This window comes from Phoca vitulina, unplaced genomic scaffold (assembly GCF_004348235.1).
Source record: "Phoca vitulina isolate PV1807 unplaced genomic scaffold, GSC_HSeal_1.0 scaffold33, whole genome shotgun sequence".
NCBI lineage: Eukaryota > Metazoa > Chordata > Mammalia > Carnivora > Phocidae > Phoca > Phoca vitulina.
The window spans coordinates 1,534,173-1,549,750 of NW_022589736.1; the positions used below are offsets into that span (position 1 = coordinate 1,534,173).

General features: G+C 61.0%; 1 protein-coding gene across 3 annotated transcripts in view; it reads left to right on the forward strand.

The window, feature by feature from the left end:
* The window catches only part of UNKL (unk like zinc finger), a 34,325-nt gene extending 18,759 nt beyond the window's left edge, over positions 1-15,566 (forward strand). Inside the window, exons 9-16 of one of the 3 annotated variants that reach the window (XM_032425710.1) lie at positions 93-155; positions 2,766-2,915; positions 8,308-8,323; positions 11,196-11,288; positions 11,511-11,738; positions 12,339-12,541; positions 12,628-12,864; positions 13,554-15,566. In XM_032425710.1, the coding sequence (XP_032281601.1) occupies positions 93-155; positions 2,766-2,915; positions 8,308-8,323; positions 11,196-11,288; positions 11,511-11,738; positions 12,339-12,541; positions 12,628-12,864; positions 13,554-13,709 (1,146 nt within the window). In that variant the 3' untranslated portion in view covers positions 13,710-15,566. Of the gene's footprint in view, positions 1-92; positions 156-2,765; positions 2,916-6,595; positions 7,080-8,307; positions 8,324-11,195; positions 11,289-11,510; positions 11,739-12,338; positions 12,542-12,627; positions 12,869-13,553 lie in introns of those variants that run through there. The other 2 variants (XM_032425711.1, XM_032425709.1) reach the window with 2 other exon arrangements.
* The last annotated feature ends 12 nt before the right edge of the window (positions 15,567-15,578 follow it).

Genomic DNA, 15,578 nt, shown 5'->3' on the forward strand with positions numbered 1-15,578 from the left:
TCCGACACTTCTGGACTCCGCATCTTCTCGCTCGCTCGCAAAGCGTAGGCGTCTGTGTGTTTGGAGTCTACCGCTGCTTTCTTCTGTTGCAGGCAAAGCGGAGAGAGTCCCCTGCTGAGGGCAGCCACCGGCCCAGCGAGCAGGACAGCAAGCAGGTACGGCAGGGGGGCAGCCCGGGCTGCTGGGGCTCACACGCCTTCCCTCTGACCCAGAGCCATCCGGCCGTTGTCTGTTTGGGGCGTCATTGTGTTTCCACTCACCTTCTTCTTAAACTGGCCTGTTCCACGGTCTTTTGTTTCAATGTTAAAAAAACACTGGTGTTGCACTTTGGAAACAACCAAAACCCCGTGGGGAGCAAGGGGTGCCCTTCATGGCCCATCTCCGTGTGTCCTGGGGCTGCCTGAACAGAGCCCGCCCACGGGGCTGCTTCAGCCACAGCCCCGGACGCCCTCACGGTCCGGAAGTCGTCCGACTGGCCCCTCTGTCTTGCCTGGTGCTCTCCCCTGCATCCGGGTCTGTCTGCAATTTCCCCTTTTCATGAGGACACGGTCCCCCACCAGCACTGGCCACTGCTCTCTGCACTCAGAGCACTGGTCACCACCCTCACCACCCGCGCTTTGAAGGCCTGGGGGCGCCGTGTGGCAGCCAACATGCCCCCTCTGGGCAGGCACGTTGCCTCCTGTCCGCGGGTCTCTGCTATGGTCTTTATTCCTAATTCCTACACGGGCAATGCACCTGGTCCCCCTCTGCCCTGCTTTCCCCGGCGCCCACCTGAGGCCACCCCCAGAGGACTCTCCAGAGTGTCCGGAACAAGTTGTGTAGGTTCTTGTCTCCTCTCAGGAGCTTTGAAATCAGAAAGGGAGTTGAAAGTAAAAATGCAGCTTAGTTATTTTGTGATGTTTCAAAGAGATTAAAATGGTAAGATGTTCATTAAGAACCTGAAGCTTGACATGTTGGCAACAACATAGCAGGTGCACGGGGGACGCATGCACCTGTCAGGCCCAGACACCCCAGGGGCGGCTTTGTCGGTGTGTGGGCCACCCCGGGTACGTCGCGCTGGCCCGCCACCGCCCAGTGCGTCCTCATGTACACCAGCAGCCAGGAGTGATCTGCCAGGCTCATCTTCAGTCCCCTGCCTGCCTGCGCCCAGAGACGTCCTCTGTCCCGTCCCAAAGCCAGCCTGGGGATCCCCAGGTCAGCAGAGTGGCTCCCAGCATTTCCCTGGGACCTCCAGTTTGAAAGGCCACGTGGCTGGAGGCCAGCCTGGCGGCCCTCTGGAGACCCCTTCCTTGCTTCTGGGCACCTCTCTACCCGCCGGCTCCAGGCCCTCCCTCCCTGTAGCCTCAGGGAGACGCCAGCGAGGGTGTCCTCAGGTTTCAGGATAAAGTGTCACCTGATGTCTTAGAGGGACACGTCTCCCTGCACTACAGCTTTTTGGGTGGATGAAGCCACAGCAGGTGCCTCAGGCCAGGGGCTCCCAGCCTGGCTCAGCGTGTGGGGCAGACTGTGGGGTGCCTGCACCACCTTCCTGCCGCAGCTGGGGACGCACGCAGCCTGGAGGAGGGACGGCGTTGGGGGATGGAGCAGGCGGCCTGCAGTGTGGAGGCGGGGGGCCCACCTCTGAGCCTGAGCCCAGGGAGCGCCGGGGGGACCTCGCTCTCCAGACTTGTGCGGTTCGGGTTCACGTAGAACGGTGGCGGTCTGTCGCAGCGTCCCTGACGCTCGTGGCTGATGTCTGCACCGGGGGCCCCTCTTGAGCACAGCCAGCAGTCCAGGAGGAAACACTGACTCGGAGAAACTATTCTGTGTGAGATGTCTCTCCTCTCATGAAACGTATTCTTTTATTACCATTGTTACTGTAGAAAATTTCACTTAAGCCGACAAACTAGTGAAGCCCTCCCCTCCTCGGATGGTCTCGTATCCCCTGCACAAAGCTAACTTCTGTCTCGTTTTGAAGCAAAAACCAGATGCCACACATTTCCCTCCAGTGTGGCTTCTGGTCCCCGCCTGCACGGTGACTGGGGCGCGCCGATCCCCGAGCCCTGGCTTGCAGCCCATCCTGTGGGTCATTAGTGTGCCGTCCACACTGCCGGCCACCCTCCAGGAGCGTGCTGGTTCTGATCTGTTAGTTACCAAATAAAAATCATGGGCATTGCCCCATGCTTTTTACCTTTCTCAGGTAACGAGATCATTTTTTTGTTCTCAGAAGCCGTGTTGATTCTCTGCTGATGCCTTTTGGTGGATTTTTTGTTTACCACCATGTGTCTGCTCTTGAAAACCATTTCTGCAGAAAAGCTCACTAAATAGGACCCTTTCTAAATGCATTTGTGTCTGTCTCTGGGTGAGCAGCAGCTAGTGACTCTGTCCTGGTTATCGTAACCAACTAGGCATTTATTTATTTTTTAAGATTTTATTTATTTGACAGCACAAGTAAGCAGAGAGGCAGGCAGAGGGAGAGGGAGAAGCAGGCTCCCTGCTGAGCAGGGAGCCCGACATGGGGCTTGATCCCAGGACCCTGGGATCATGACCTGAGCTGAAGGCAGCCGCTTAACCGACTGAGCCACCCAGGCGCCCCCCAACTAGGCATTTAAAGCTCCTCTGGAATGTTTGGAAGAGTCCAACTTCTTTATATTTTGCTTAGCGGAAAGAAGTTAGCCAACCGTCCCATCCGTGTCCCCCCCCCCAGCCGTGGCCTCCGTCACCGAGCTGTCACGTTGCTGTTCTCCGCACGCATCTGCTCACCTTGTCTGTGTGTCTTTGTGCAGAACCACCTGTCAGTGTCCGCAGTGGCTCACCCGCTCGCCCACAGCGTGGGTTCCAGCGTGGCGTCCAGCGCCGGCTCCGGCAGCTCCTCCCCGACCGCCCTGCCCTCCCTCCCGGCCCGCGCCCACCCGCTTGAGCCCCTTGGCGGTGCTGCCGAGCCCCCCCCCAGGTAGGTCTAAAACTTCCCCCTCGTCTCCCGACTTCTCCTCGCACCTAAGTTGTATCTATTTCAGGACACGGGGCACAATGCTCCTTGTAGGAAAGCCACCTGTGATCTGGGAACCCCACCCCCACCCCCGGCAGCAGCCACCTGGCCCTAAGATGAGAGTGGAGGGGCGTGGGGATGAGGGCAGCCAGAGGCCGTGCCTCACTGAAGGGCCCTTAACTGCTGGGAGTCCTCGAGGGTTTGGGGACTGATGACCCACGTGATTGCAGCCTGGACGGAGGGGGGGGTTGTGCTGAAAGCACCGGGTGAGGGGAGGGGCGTGGAGCTGGAGGGGATGACCTTGCTGGGCTGTGCAGGCCCCCGGCCCATGTCTGGGTGGTCCCACATGTGGCCGCAGCTGCGGAGGGCTCGTGTTGCCGGGCTGACCTGAGCCCGAATCTCTGTCCTTGGTAGAGGGAGACTTGGCAAGGGCTCTGTTTGTGGCTCTTTCGGTGTTGTCGGTCCCAGGGTGGGCCGGGACGGTGTGGCCATGGGCAGGACAGGGAAGCCGCTCCAATGAGAGGCCCGGCCCAGTCAGCTCCAGCGCGGTCCGTCCTTGCGCCCGGGGCCCTGGAGCACACCCCTTCTTTTCCGCCTTCTCTCCTGGGGACTGGGGGGGGGGACCGGGAAGGCCCCTGTGTACCTGTGTCAGGGCACCGGGTGGCCAGCCCCGAGATGGTTTGTTCCTACCCAGAGATAAACGTCCGTGGCTGATGGCCAAGGAGTGTGTGCACGTTGTTTTCCACCCCCTGCAACTCATGCACCCCGGTCACACCGCCAGCCTCGGGGCCCGTAGCTGAGATGCAGGTGCAGATGGCGCTGGCCCAGGTCAGGGAGGAGAGGGTGTCTTTCCAGCGGCCCTGTAGATGGCAAGTCCTGGACTTCAAAGGGGCCGAGAGCCACTGTGGTCCCTCCTGCTGACGTGAGGGACGCCTGGCAGGTGTGTGCAATCCTGCCCCGGTGTCACGGCTGACTCCTGGGACATTCTCCACGTTCCCGCCGCAGGCTGGCCTTCCCAGAGCCCCTGTGCTCATTCTGAAGAGGTTCTTCAAAGGTTACTCTTCTAGAAGCCCGGGGACCTTCTGTGGCCGGGTGTGTCTTCCCCCACAGCCCTGGTGTTCCCGCTCGGGCTCTGCTGTGGAGCTGTTTTCTCTGCCGAAGAACCCTGTAGAATCGAGCTGGCCCCGCCCCCCCCCCCCCCCCCCCCGCCCCGGGAAGGGACGCTGGGGGAAGAGAGGGCACCCTTGATGCAGCCACCCCCTCCCCCTACTGGTTTTTTCCGAGCCCTTTCTTTCCTTGCCGGGCACAAGCTTGTGACCCCCGCTTCCGTGCTCTGGGCTTTTGTGGAAATCCTGTCCACGTGGGCGTGAAGACGGCCCGCCGCTGTCCCGGCTCTGCCTTAGGCCAGGGGCGTTTGTTCAAGTCTTACCTCCTTCATGGGTAGATTGTGTGTGTGTGTTCTTTGAAGCACCAACACACGCACGAGCATTGGAGCTGGACCTGGAATTGGGGTTGAGCGAGGTGTCCCTCTTGAACCACAGAGGTCTCTGGTTGTATGTGGACTCGATGTGGCCAGTGGGATCGAGAACTCAGCCCTGACTCGCACCCGGAGGCCAGCCGTGCCAGTGTTCACACATCCGGCCAAAAGGCGCCGCGGGAAGGCAGCCCCGAGCTGTCTGGCCACTGAGCAGGTCCCCTCCACACTCGGGGGTTGAGTGGTTGGTTATTCAGGAAGCGCAGTCCGTATGGTGTGTCTCTCAGCAGCTGCCCTAGAGAATGTTAGAGTCCAGCGCTTGGCTGCCCTACTCGTGTGGTTAAAGCACACGGGGCAGGTGTGTTTGCACCTGGACAGGAGCCGGAAAGCCATTGGTATGAACGGCATGTTTGATTTTATTGTTTTGGGTTTTATGCAGAGTTTTTAAAAATTAAGCTTATTTTCCCCAGTTTAAAGATAGTAATAGTAAAATTGGTGCATCCTAGAAAAGTCATTAGGCAAGACACTCCCTGCCCTAATCAGCTGAGGCCATACTCAGCTTTGTTCCCCGAGGAAGGGATAGAGCTGGGTGCACCTGTGCTTTGAAAGCGGCCTCGAGGCAGGTGTGGCAGCTCCAGATCAGATCCGTATATTTTCAGTGTCCCCAGCTGTCATCCTTCCAGTAGGGGGTCCTCAGCCTGTTTGCGTGTGTCACTGAGCATTTTGCAGGTCCTTCTTTCCTTTACCTAAATGTTCTGTGAACCAGTTACCCAGAGTGAAGAGGTTAATGTCTTTTCGGGATCAACCTTGCTTGTTTACAGATAGTACATTTTTGTTGCTGTTAAAATCATGAGCTGCCGCCATCGGTGGGACTCTCCTGTTCTCTCCCGAGATCACGTGTTGTCATACCCCAGTAATACGGGCCCAGTTAGGACTGCCCAGGGCTGCCCTCTGGCCCTAGGAGGGCCCTAGCCAGCCGCCTTTCTGCTGCTTAGGAGGGCTGGAAAGAGCCTGCCCTACCTCCTGAGGCTGGCAGATGTAGACCGGCTGATTTCTCCTCACATAGGATAGTGTGGCTCTGGTTCTGTCCTTACCAGTGCACTGCCTACAGAGAAGGAGTAAACTCTAAAATAAATAGACTAATTGTGTAGTTAATGGATTTAGTGGAATAATTTCGGGGTCATTTGATAGATTTCGTTTCCTTTGCCTTACACTTCATGTGAGCAGGTTCCAGATTAAAATAGTGACCATCTGAAATAGTCGTCTGCGGAGCTCATTGCCGGAAGTGGCTGGGAGTAAAGGGCGGGAGAGCCTTCATCCCGACACCAGACGGACTATGGAGGGGCCGGAGGGCCTGGCTGTGGGGCTGCGGGCTCGCAGTGACCTCGAGGGCAGGGGCAGGGCCAGGTCGTGTTCATTCTGACCCCGGCCTGGCCCCGGGCCACAGCGTGCTCCCTGGTGGGCGCGCTCCCTGGTGTGCGCGTTTACACCTGAGCTGGTCCGCCCCGAGCGAAGACCGTTTCCCTTAACAAAAGCGGCCCTGCCGAGCGAAGCCCCTGCGTGCACCTGGGCTTTGGGCACGCTGCTTCGAGGCGCCGAGAGGCCGGAGGGGCAGGTGCCTATGTCAGGAGGTGCGCGCCCCGCCCGGGTCCCACACACCCCGCCCGGGTCCCAGGTGCGGCGAGGGATTGGGGGCTCGGAGGACTCGGGCTGGCTGGGCTCCCCCACGCGCACCTGCCCGCGGCCCCGGGACAGGTGCGGCGGGGGCGGGGCTGGCGCGGGGCGAGTCGGAGGGTCTCGACGTTCGGGGACGGGGCCGGCACGGCGTGGGTGGTGCCGGTCTCAGGGTTACGTCACTCGGGGCGGGGCTGGCGCGGGGCCGATCGAAGGGTTGCGTCAGTCGGGGGCGGGGCTGGCACGGGTGGGCGGGCGGGTCTAATTTGCGTCACCGGGGGCGGGGCCGACGCGGGGCGGGCGGGGCGCGGGCTGCGTTTGAATCGGCGGCGGCGGCGGCGGCGGCGGCGCGGTGGACGGTGAGTCAGCATCGTCAGCCCCTCGCCGTCTGGGTGTGGGTCGTCGTTATGCGGAACTGGCTGTGCACCCCCGGCGAGGTGAGAGCCAACCCCCTCTCGACGCGCCTCCCTGCCAGGAGCGCAAACCCCCCTCCCCGGTTGCGCTTCCTCCCCAGGTGCGCCATGCCCCCAGGTGAGGCGCATCTCTCACCTCCCTGCTCCTTCCACCTCCCCGGTGTGCCTCCTCCCCGGGTGCACCACCCCCCTGCACCCACGCCCCCCCACCAGGTGAAGAGTGTCTCCTCTCCCCCGACCTTCCTCCTCCCCAGGTGCACTTCCTCTCATCTCCAGGTGCTGCTCATACCCGTTGTAGTTGCCTGTGTGCCGGGCCAGGTGTGACAGCCAGGGGTCAGTACCAGGTTCCTTGGAGGCTGTGCAGGGATGTGAATGCAAACATACCCTTTTTGGAAACCTGCTCTGCAGAGGCGCCCGCTGGTTCCCTGCGTGGGCGCGATCCGCGGGGCTTCTCCAGGGGGAGAGGTGCATCTTTTGCTCCCCGGCGAGGACGTGGTTCCTGCCTTGTCCTGCCGGGGATCGTCGCCTGCACTGTTGGAAATTCAGGCGGGTGGGTGAGTGGGTTTGCTGGCTGCTTCTCCATCCTGTATTAGGGGAGGACCGTCTGCTGGGGGGGCATCCGGCCCTGGCGGGGGAGCATCCCGGGTATCAGGGCTGCCCTGTGCTGGTCTTTAATTCTATGCACTGTGCGCATTGTTCCTGTGTGTCCTTTGACCCCGAAGGACCGCGTTGCCTCTTGAATGTGCTGTGTCACGTCAGGATCTGGGGATTGCCAGGGCAATTACTCAGCAGCTCTCCACTAATTTCTCATGAACATCTGGGCGGTTCCTGGTAGTTGGGCAAGACAAGGGTTCTGGGTCAGATGGCACAGCTTTCGTAATTTGGCTCTAGATTTTGAGTGTTCAAGTCTTCTTAAAAGTTCGTTCTTCCTTTTAGAGAATATCCCGGAGCACCTGGGTCTGACTCAGAGCAGTGAGGTGGAGGAGGCAAGGGTCTTCCCCTGAGACGAGCAGCCAGTGTGCCCCTGCGCGCTGGCTGCGCTGTCATGGGCGGGCCGGCCCCTCTGTGTCCCCTCTGTGCCTGAGGCTGGGGGAGGGGGGCATCTCTGCTGAGTCATGGGGTGGGGGTGGGGGTGGGGGACCGTGAAAAGATAAATCTTTTCCAGGTGAGGAAAGGTTCCTGCTTCAGCTTCTTCTCCCCCATCTGTCAGTTCATTTGTGCTTTTGTTATTCAGAAAGTGTTTCTAGGAATGTCGGTTTAAAGCATACCATGCCTGACCTGGTGCTGAAGGTTAAGTCCGCATCATCAGGCCTGGCTGACCTGCATGTGCAGGACAGAGGCTTGAGACCCTAGGCCAGCACAGGAAGGGTGGGTTTGGGCCTCCATCCTTGTGGCCACAGCGCAGAGCGTGGAGAGGTGGGGGCAGGGCAGATGGTGGGGGGCAGTGCTTGCTTTCAGCAGGTGAGTCTGCACGGGGTCCAGGTGCCCTCAAAGTCTGGGCCGACGTGCAAAACGAGGGTTTGTGAGGCTGAGCAGAAGCTCTCACAGGACAAGGGGCGCTGATGGAAGGCCTGCCAGGCTGCAGCCTACAGCAGTGTTGTGTGACAGGAAGAGCCGCAGTGGGGGCTGGGTCTGGCCCGAGTGTCCACCAGCACGCCCAGGGGCACGGTCTTTCTGGGAGGAAGGACTCTTGACGTGCCGGGATTGGCATCATAGAAAGGCCACTTGAGGGACAGTGCTGGTGGGGCATGAGGGGCAATCTGCTGAGATAGCTGGAGCTTGGGGCCCTCACTGGTGCAAGTTCAGGGAGGATAGAGGGGCTGAGGTCTCCTGCTGGGCTCCCACTGAGTGCGTGGGCCCTGGTGCACCAGCGAGGGAGGCTCTTGTGTCCCCAGAGTTTGAGAAGCTGCTGATGCCACAGTGGGGCCTCTTCCTGGTGGGAGGCGGCAAAGTGCACTGGGGGACGTTGGCATCTGAGGGTTAGGGCTGCCGAAGCTGGGTGTGTCTGGGCATGGAGCAGGCACTGGAGGGGCTACCAAGCCCCCCAGGCTCCTCAGGGTAGGAGGGCAAGGTTGAGAGGGATGCTGCCTTTTCAAGGGGTACAGAGGCATGGGTACAAGGCTGACAAAGCTGGAGGGCAAGGCTTGGCAGTAGTTTGGAGTGAGGTGGAGACAGGATGTCAAGAAGGGGTGGGGGTTGGTCAGCGAGGGGTGGGCTTGGGTGAGAGGCATCAGGATCTGCAGTGTCTGCCCCAGGAGCAGGTGCACCCTTCGGGCAGTTCACAGTTCTGTCCGGGGGGGGGGGGGCGGTCCCAGGAGTTCTGGGCCTTTGGTCTACTCGGGAGATGCCTGTTCAAGCACCAGAGCCCCCAAGAGGGTAGTTGGGCAGGTGTCTGTTCATGGCTCCCATTATTGCCGGTAGAATTATGTGTCCTCAAAAGGTAGGTCTCAGTTCTGATTTCTTGTCTGAGAACGTGATTTTATCTGGAAACAGTCTTTGCAGATGCAAACAAGGTAAAATGAGGTCATTCGGATGGGTCCTAACCCAGTGTGATGTGTGTTTTTATAAGAAGGTAGTTTGGCCCACATGCGGAGGGATGGCCGTGTGACAGCCGAGGCAAAGGCTGAGGTGATGTGTCCACCAGCCCAAGACAGCCAGGGGTTGCCAGCAACACCAGCAGGCCAGAGCCTCCCCTGGAGCCACTGGGGGGAGCCGGCCCTGCGGGCCTTGGTCTGGACTGATTTCTAGGTCCCGACAGCGAGAATGGATTTGTGGGGCGCTGTTGGAAGCCGCCTCCTGTCATGCTTGGTTTTGGCGGCCCCAGGATGCAAATGCCTCTGTGCTGCTGGGTGTTAGGAAGGAGCTCGCTGGCAAGCAGGTGGAGGGTCCAGAGAAGCCTGGTTTGAGGGAACCCACAGGAAGCAGGGGCTGCACAGGCCCCAGGCGGGCGGTGTCTCCCTGAGGGACTCATCTGTCCGTTCTCCCGCGACTCTCGGTTGCAGGGGCTGCTGGGGGTTGTGGTGCCACGGCGGCCTCCCTGGCTGTCTTGGCTTGGGGCCTTTTCCCTGTGCCCCACAGAGGACCGAGGCCCCACGTCCATGCTCAGCTCTCCTTGGCTTCTATGCTCTTCACGGGGTGGGGCGGGGGGGCTGCTGGCCCGGCTGCCACCCGGCATGCTCACCTCCTTCCTGGATGGGAGCTGCGGGACCCCCTAAAACCTTTGTTGGAAGGGTGTTTCCTTTAGAGCGGGCAGGCCCGAGGCCAGGGCGAAGGGTGGGGCAGCAGGCTGACCTTGGTCGAATTCTCCTGGGGGCTGGGATCCAAAGCGGGGTGGGGGTGGGGGGCGGTGCCTGCATAGTGCCCCCGCTCTGTGCTCCTGGCCGCGTCTGCGAGCGGGCGCAGTGGCACTGACGGAGTGCACAGGTCTCGCCAGGCGGTGCAGCCCCCTGGGCCCCCAGCCCCGGCCAGCACGTCTCCTCTTCACCTGCCACAGACGCCAGAGCTGGTGGCCCGAGGACGGCGGATGTGCGCCTGCGCTCTGGGGACTTAGGCAGCATTGGGCCGCCTCCAGGACGCTGCGGTCCCCACTGGGGCCGGACCTCAAGTCTGCTCTGCACGTGTCCCGCAGCCGGTAGTTTGGAAGTCTGTCTCCCCCCGACTCTCCACCCCGTGTTTTCCCAGTAATTACGGTAAATGCTTTTCATTTGAAGAGGTAGTAGTTTCTGTGCAGCCTCCGGCAGGTTCGGCCTTCACTTCTGGATTCGAATGCAGTCGTTTGCAGTGGTCGCGGTCCTCCTGCTGCTTCCCAGCACGTCCCTGGCACAGCGGCGTGTCCGACATGGCCAGGAGTCTGGGCCCAGCTGAGGGCGGGACGTGGTCAGAAATGACCAGTGGTTCTGACTTGCTGTCATTTGTCAGACACAGTTCAGGGGACTTTGACACTAGTCCGCTGGGTGTAGGGCAGAGGCAGAAGGCTCCGGAAGCCGGGCTCACGGACCCAGAACGAGCAGGCCCAACTAGGGCCTCCACGGTGCATCCCCTGGGCTTTGGAACGGCAGTCTGTCCTGGGGGCCTGGGGACGGGGGATGCTCTGTGGCCTCCAGAGATGGTACCTGATGCATCTGATCGGGCAGCAGCGGGGGGTGGGCAAGGCTCAGCCACACGGGAAAGGCCCACCTGCTCCTGGGAGGGTGCATGGTGGGGGCAGGGCGGCGTGCAGCTGACCTCCTTGTGCTGCGCCTTCAGCGCCGCAGGGTCTTCTGCAGACCCTGGGCCAGGAGACAGCAGCAGCTCAGGCCCCAGCCGGTGTCCTGGGAGTCACACGGAGGGCCGGGTCCTCTGCCGCTCCTTCCGGAGTCGACCGCTGTGCAGCTGCTGAATTGAGAAGATTTGGGGGCTGGTGGGCCTGAGCTGGGTCCCCAGGGTCTGCTGTCAGGGGGTGGGGGTGAAGGGAGGGAGGCCCCTACTTGCAGGAGAGGGAAAGCTTTGGGAGGTGGGGGGCCCCACGTTGTTCGATGCCTCTGATCCTTTAGCAGATGGGCCTAGAGCGTACCAGGGCTCCAGAGACCGTGCTAGCGCCATGGTCTGGGGGAGGAGAAGGCGGGTCTCCCCAGTGGGGGCCAGGCTGCAGTGTGGCCCCGCGCTGACATGACGTCTGGTTCACCAGGTTCTGCTCTGGAGCTTCATCTCTGTGACGTCGGCCTCACAGCTCTAGACAGAGAGCTGGAAGAGCATGACAGTGGCGACCTGGGCCCGACAGGTAGGAGGGCGCACCGCGGGCTCTTCCCAGGGCCAGGCTTTCTCCTCAGAGCCCTGCGGCGGTTCTCGGTTGGGCAGGTTCTCAGCCCCTGGCCCCTCGGGGTACCTCCGTCTCAGCAACATGGTCTCCGCAGAGAGACCCGGGCGCGGCCGCCGTGTCCCTGCATGGTGGTCACGCTGCCCCCGCCCCGCCCGCTAACTTGGCCTCCCCCGCTCTCTGCAGGTCCGAGGTCACTGGGGGGCTCGGCACCCGTCAGCATCCCGGGCTGCCTGCCCCGCTCCCCATCCCTGCACTCGTCCTCATCGCTGTCCACCTCCCCGCTCAGCTCGCTCTCCCAGTCCCTGTCGGGGCCACTCGTCTCCTCGGCCATGACGCCCCCCCAGCAGCCGCCGGCCCTCAGATCGGAGCCCGGAGCGCTGGGCTCCTCGGCCGCGTCCTACAGCTCCTTAGGTGAGCGGGTGCTGGTGGGGACATGCCTGCCCTGCATGATGTCTGTGGGGGGAGGGGGGCGGTGGGGTGTGCTGCCCTCCCACGTGGTTGCACTGCCCGATCTCAGGGGCGGCCACCGCTTGAGGGGTCCCCTGTCCAGTCCGCTGAGGGTGCCTCAGGGCGTGAACACGGGATGGCCCCAGCTGTCACCCGTGCGCGGTGGTGGGCCTCAGGCCCCGGGACCTGTGATGTCACTAGAGACCCGGCGCCAAGTACACCGACCGGCGCAACAGTAACGGCACAAGTCCTTGTATTTTTTGTTGGGAGACGTTACCTCGTGTAACTCGTCGTATTTTAAAAGAGTATTTTAAGTATCACGTTACTCTCTCGTGCACACCCCTACCGTAGGCGACCCCCACAGCTGCGGGGCCTGCAGATTGAGGCAAGGTGGGGCTTGGGGGCCAGGGATGGCGCAGGGACAGCCCTGACTTCATGTCCTCTTCTGCTTAGACGCCCAAGCAGCTGGAAAGGGTGCCAGGGGCAGGGGTCACTGTCAGCGGGGCCCCGAGGTGGGGTCTCAGCGCCACGGCCTGTGACCTCTCCTGTCCCCTCTGCGCTCAGGCTTGAACGGCGTCCCCGGGAGCATCTGGGACTTTGTTTCCGGCAGCTTTTCTCCCAGCCCGTCCCCCATCCTGAACACCGGCCCTGCCCCGTCCTCAAGTGCGAGTCCGAACAGCGCGGAGCTGGCCCGCGTCAGGCGGCAGCTGGACGAGGCCAAGAGGAAGATCAGGCAGTGGGAGGAGTCCTGGCAGCAGGTGCAGCAGGTGAGCACGGGTGGGGGTGGGGCAGGCGCGCCCGCGAGGGGGGCCCCCGTGCCGCTGCTGCAGCCCGCCCCTGCCCCGGGTTTCAGGCCTGTGACGCGTGGCGGCGGGAGGCGAAGGAGGCGAAGGAGCGGGCCCTGGCCGCAGACAGTGCGCGGGACCTGGCGCTGCAGAAGAAGGAGGAGGTGGAGGCCCAGTTCCGGCGGCTCCGGGAAGAGCTGGAGGGCCGGGGGCTGCAGCGCTGTGCCGACCTGGGCGCCGTCCCTCTCCCCAAGCTGCACTCCCTGCAAAGTCAGCTGCGCCTGGACTTGGAAGCCGTGGATGGGGTGAGTCCTGGTTCCGGCTCTGGACGGCCCCCCGGTCTTCCTCACCAGACCCCATCCGTCCCCACTGCCAGCTCTGCCCTCCGAGGACAGGGTGTGCGCCCCTCCCGTCCCGCGGGGTCAGAGCCGGAGCCGGAGCCGGAGCGGCACCTCACAGAGGTCGCCCTCCGGGGTCCCTGGGTAGATGTCTGCCTGTCTCCACCCTTCACCTTTGCTGCCCTCGGCTGTAAATCCCTTCCACACCAGGGCCTGTTGTGAGACCGTGGAGCATCTGGAAGGTTCCACGGCCCTCACACGCTCTTGTCCTCCAGTGGCCGCTGAGGCATAGTCCCCCAGGCTTTGGCTGCTCTTGTGGCTGGAGGCCCGGGTCCCGAGTCAGGGTCCCCACCAGCCCAGACCCTCAAGCCTGCTGGCCACAGCATGTCGGTTGGGGGCCTCTATGAGGGCCTAGCCCTTTGAGGTGGCCACCTGCTTGGCCGCCCCTTCCCACGCCGGTGTGGCAGCTCGGCTCCTGGCGTCTCGCGAGGGCTCTCTCGCCCCCACCTTCATTCCAGGGGCGTCCCTTGGCCCTGACTCTGCAGCCGGGGCCACATTCCCCAATGACCCATGACGGCCCCATCCATGGCTTTCCCGGGGCCTCGGTTCTGCTGGAGGCCGCCCGACCCCACCACCACCCGTGTCTCGCCCTGCAGGTGATCTTCCAGCTGCGAGCGAAGCAGTGCGCCGTGTGCCGGGAGCGGGCCCGCGGCGCCATCCTCCAGCCTTGCCAGCACCGCGTGCTCTGTGAGCCGTGCGCCGCGGGCGCGCCCCCTTGCCCCTACTGCGAGGGCCAGCCCCTCCCATGGTGACTGCTCCGGCGCCCCCACCCCGGGCTCCGGCCTGCTTCTCTCGAACCTCACGGGCGCACCCCAGAGCCCACCCGGCCGGCCCCACGGGCTCGGGAATGACGCACTGTGACCCCGCCAAGCACTTTGTAAACCGGGGGCGTTAGACATTCTGAGTTGGTATAAGCTGCTTTCTAGGTTCTTGTTTTTTTAATATGCGATAATGCGAAGCTTTGTATGTGAACTGTGAACTTACACCATTTCCTATCAGTTTATTGTTAATTCATGGTATGGTAAAGGTCTTAGATTTCCTATCCTGAAATTAGTACTTATGAAATGAGCGTTTATCTAGTAGTGAGAAATGCCTAGGATTTTTTATAGTTTTCAAATTAAGTGCAAATAGTATTTATAGCAGTGATACCGAAAGACACATTTAGAGGTTTTTAATTTTGTGAAAGGGACTCCTAATTGCGTGCATACGCACATTAATTGGAGTTTTATATTCCAGGACCATGCAGTGACGCTGAGCCCGATCGTGCTCCGTGACCTGCGGCCGCTTTTCTAAGTGCCTGAGCCTCGCACGAGGGGCGGAAGACGCCCTTCCCTCGGGTTTGTGTGTTCCTCTGAGGGGAAGTGTGGCCCAGGGCCTCGATGGCGGAGGCTCTCACATTAACTTCACAAAGCCGTGCCTGAGCCTCGCGAGCCTGCTGGGAGTGTGTCCTGGCTCCCACTTGGGCGGCCTGAGGCCAGAGGCTTGCCCACGGCCGCTCCCTGCAGCCGGAGGGACACCAGCTTGCAGGGGTGAGGCTCCCAGGCTGCAGGTAGCCTGGCAATTACCAGAGCCACCCCGGTGACCCCGGGCTTGCAGAGAGAGCCTGGCCGTGGCAGAAACGCTCCTGAGAACAGGTGTGGTTTTGGTGAGGACTTGAATCTTCTCTGGTCTGCATTGGGTCATTTTTCCTAGAAATCTGGGAAGCAGCAAAGGATGTCTGTAGTTGACCCAGACTTTGTTCTCCGTGCGGCAGCCGTAGCTGGCCCTCTGGCCTGGAAGTCTCGCCCCACCCGTGGCTTTGCCAAAGACGTTTAATAGCATTTTGTAAAGTGCAAAGTGGCTCGGTAAAAATTTTTATCAGTAACCAAATATTTACTATAGTAAGAGGTTGAAAACCTTTTTTAACGTAAGACACACCGATAGCTCTGTTTAAAGGTGGATCCATGACGTTCTGCAGCTAGTCCACTACTAAAGGTGACTATTGAGTTGGTTTTAGTGAATCTACTTTGTTTTTAATGATAGTGATGATTTATTAGCTCTTAGAAATGACATATTTTGTGCTACTGTTACCACCGTTAAAATTATTTTTATTAATATTTATGCACTTGTTTCCCATTTCAGGCCTATGGTCTTCTTTGGGAAACAGGACAATGTTTATTACCAATAAGTACCCTAGACGTTTTCAAATTATAAACAATTAAGGACAGTTAAGCTTGAGGTCTATGTATAAGCTACTCTGGTCGGTTCTTGTTGTGCAGTGAGAGACTGGAGCTGCGGCGCCGTGGGGACAAACCCCCCCCCTGCCCCGGTACGTGCGCTGCGAGGACCCCCCAAGAATCTCGCAAGTGGAACTCCTAGGGCCCCCAGGGGACTGCTCGTTGGGTCCTCCCCACCTGTGTCTTGGTGGCCCGGGCCCTCCGAGGGAGCCTTCCCTGCCCCGCGGGCATCCCGGGGCCTCGCCGTCCTCGGTCCGGCTGTCGTTCTGCCTCTTGGCTCTCGTGGTCTCGGTCCAGCCTCCGCTGTTTGTGTAACTGGGGTCGCAGGAGACCTCGGCTCAGTGTGGATGCTTCATGTGGATTAATTTATGGAAGCCTCGATCTAGGTTTGTTCTGAATATTTAG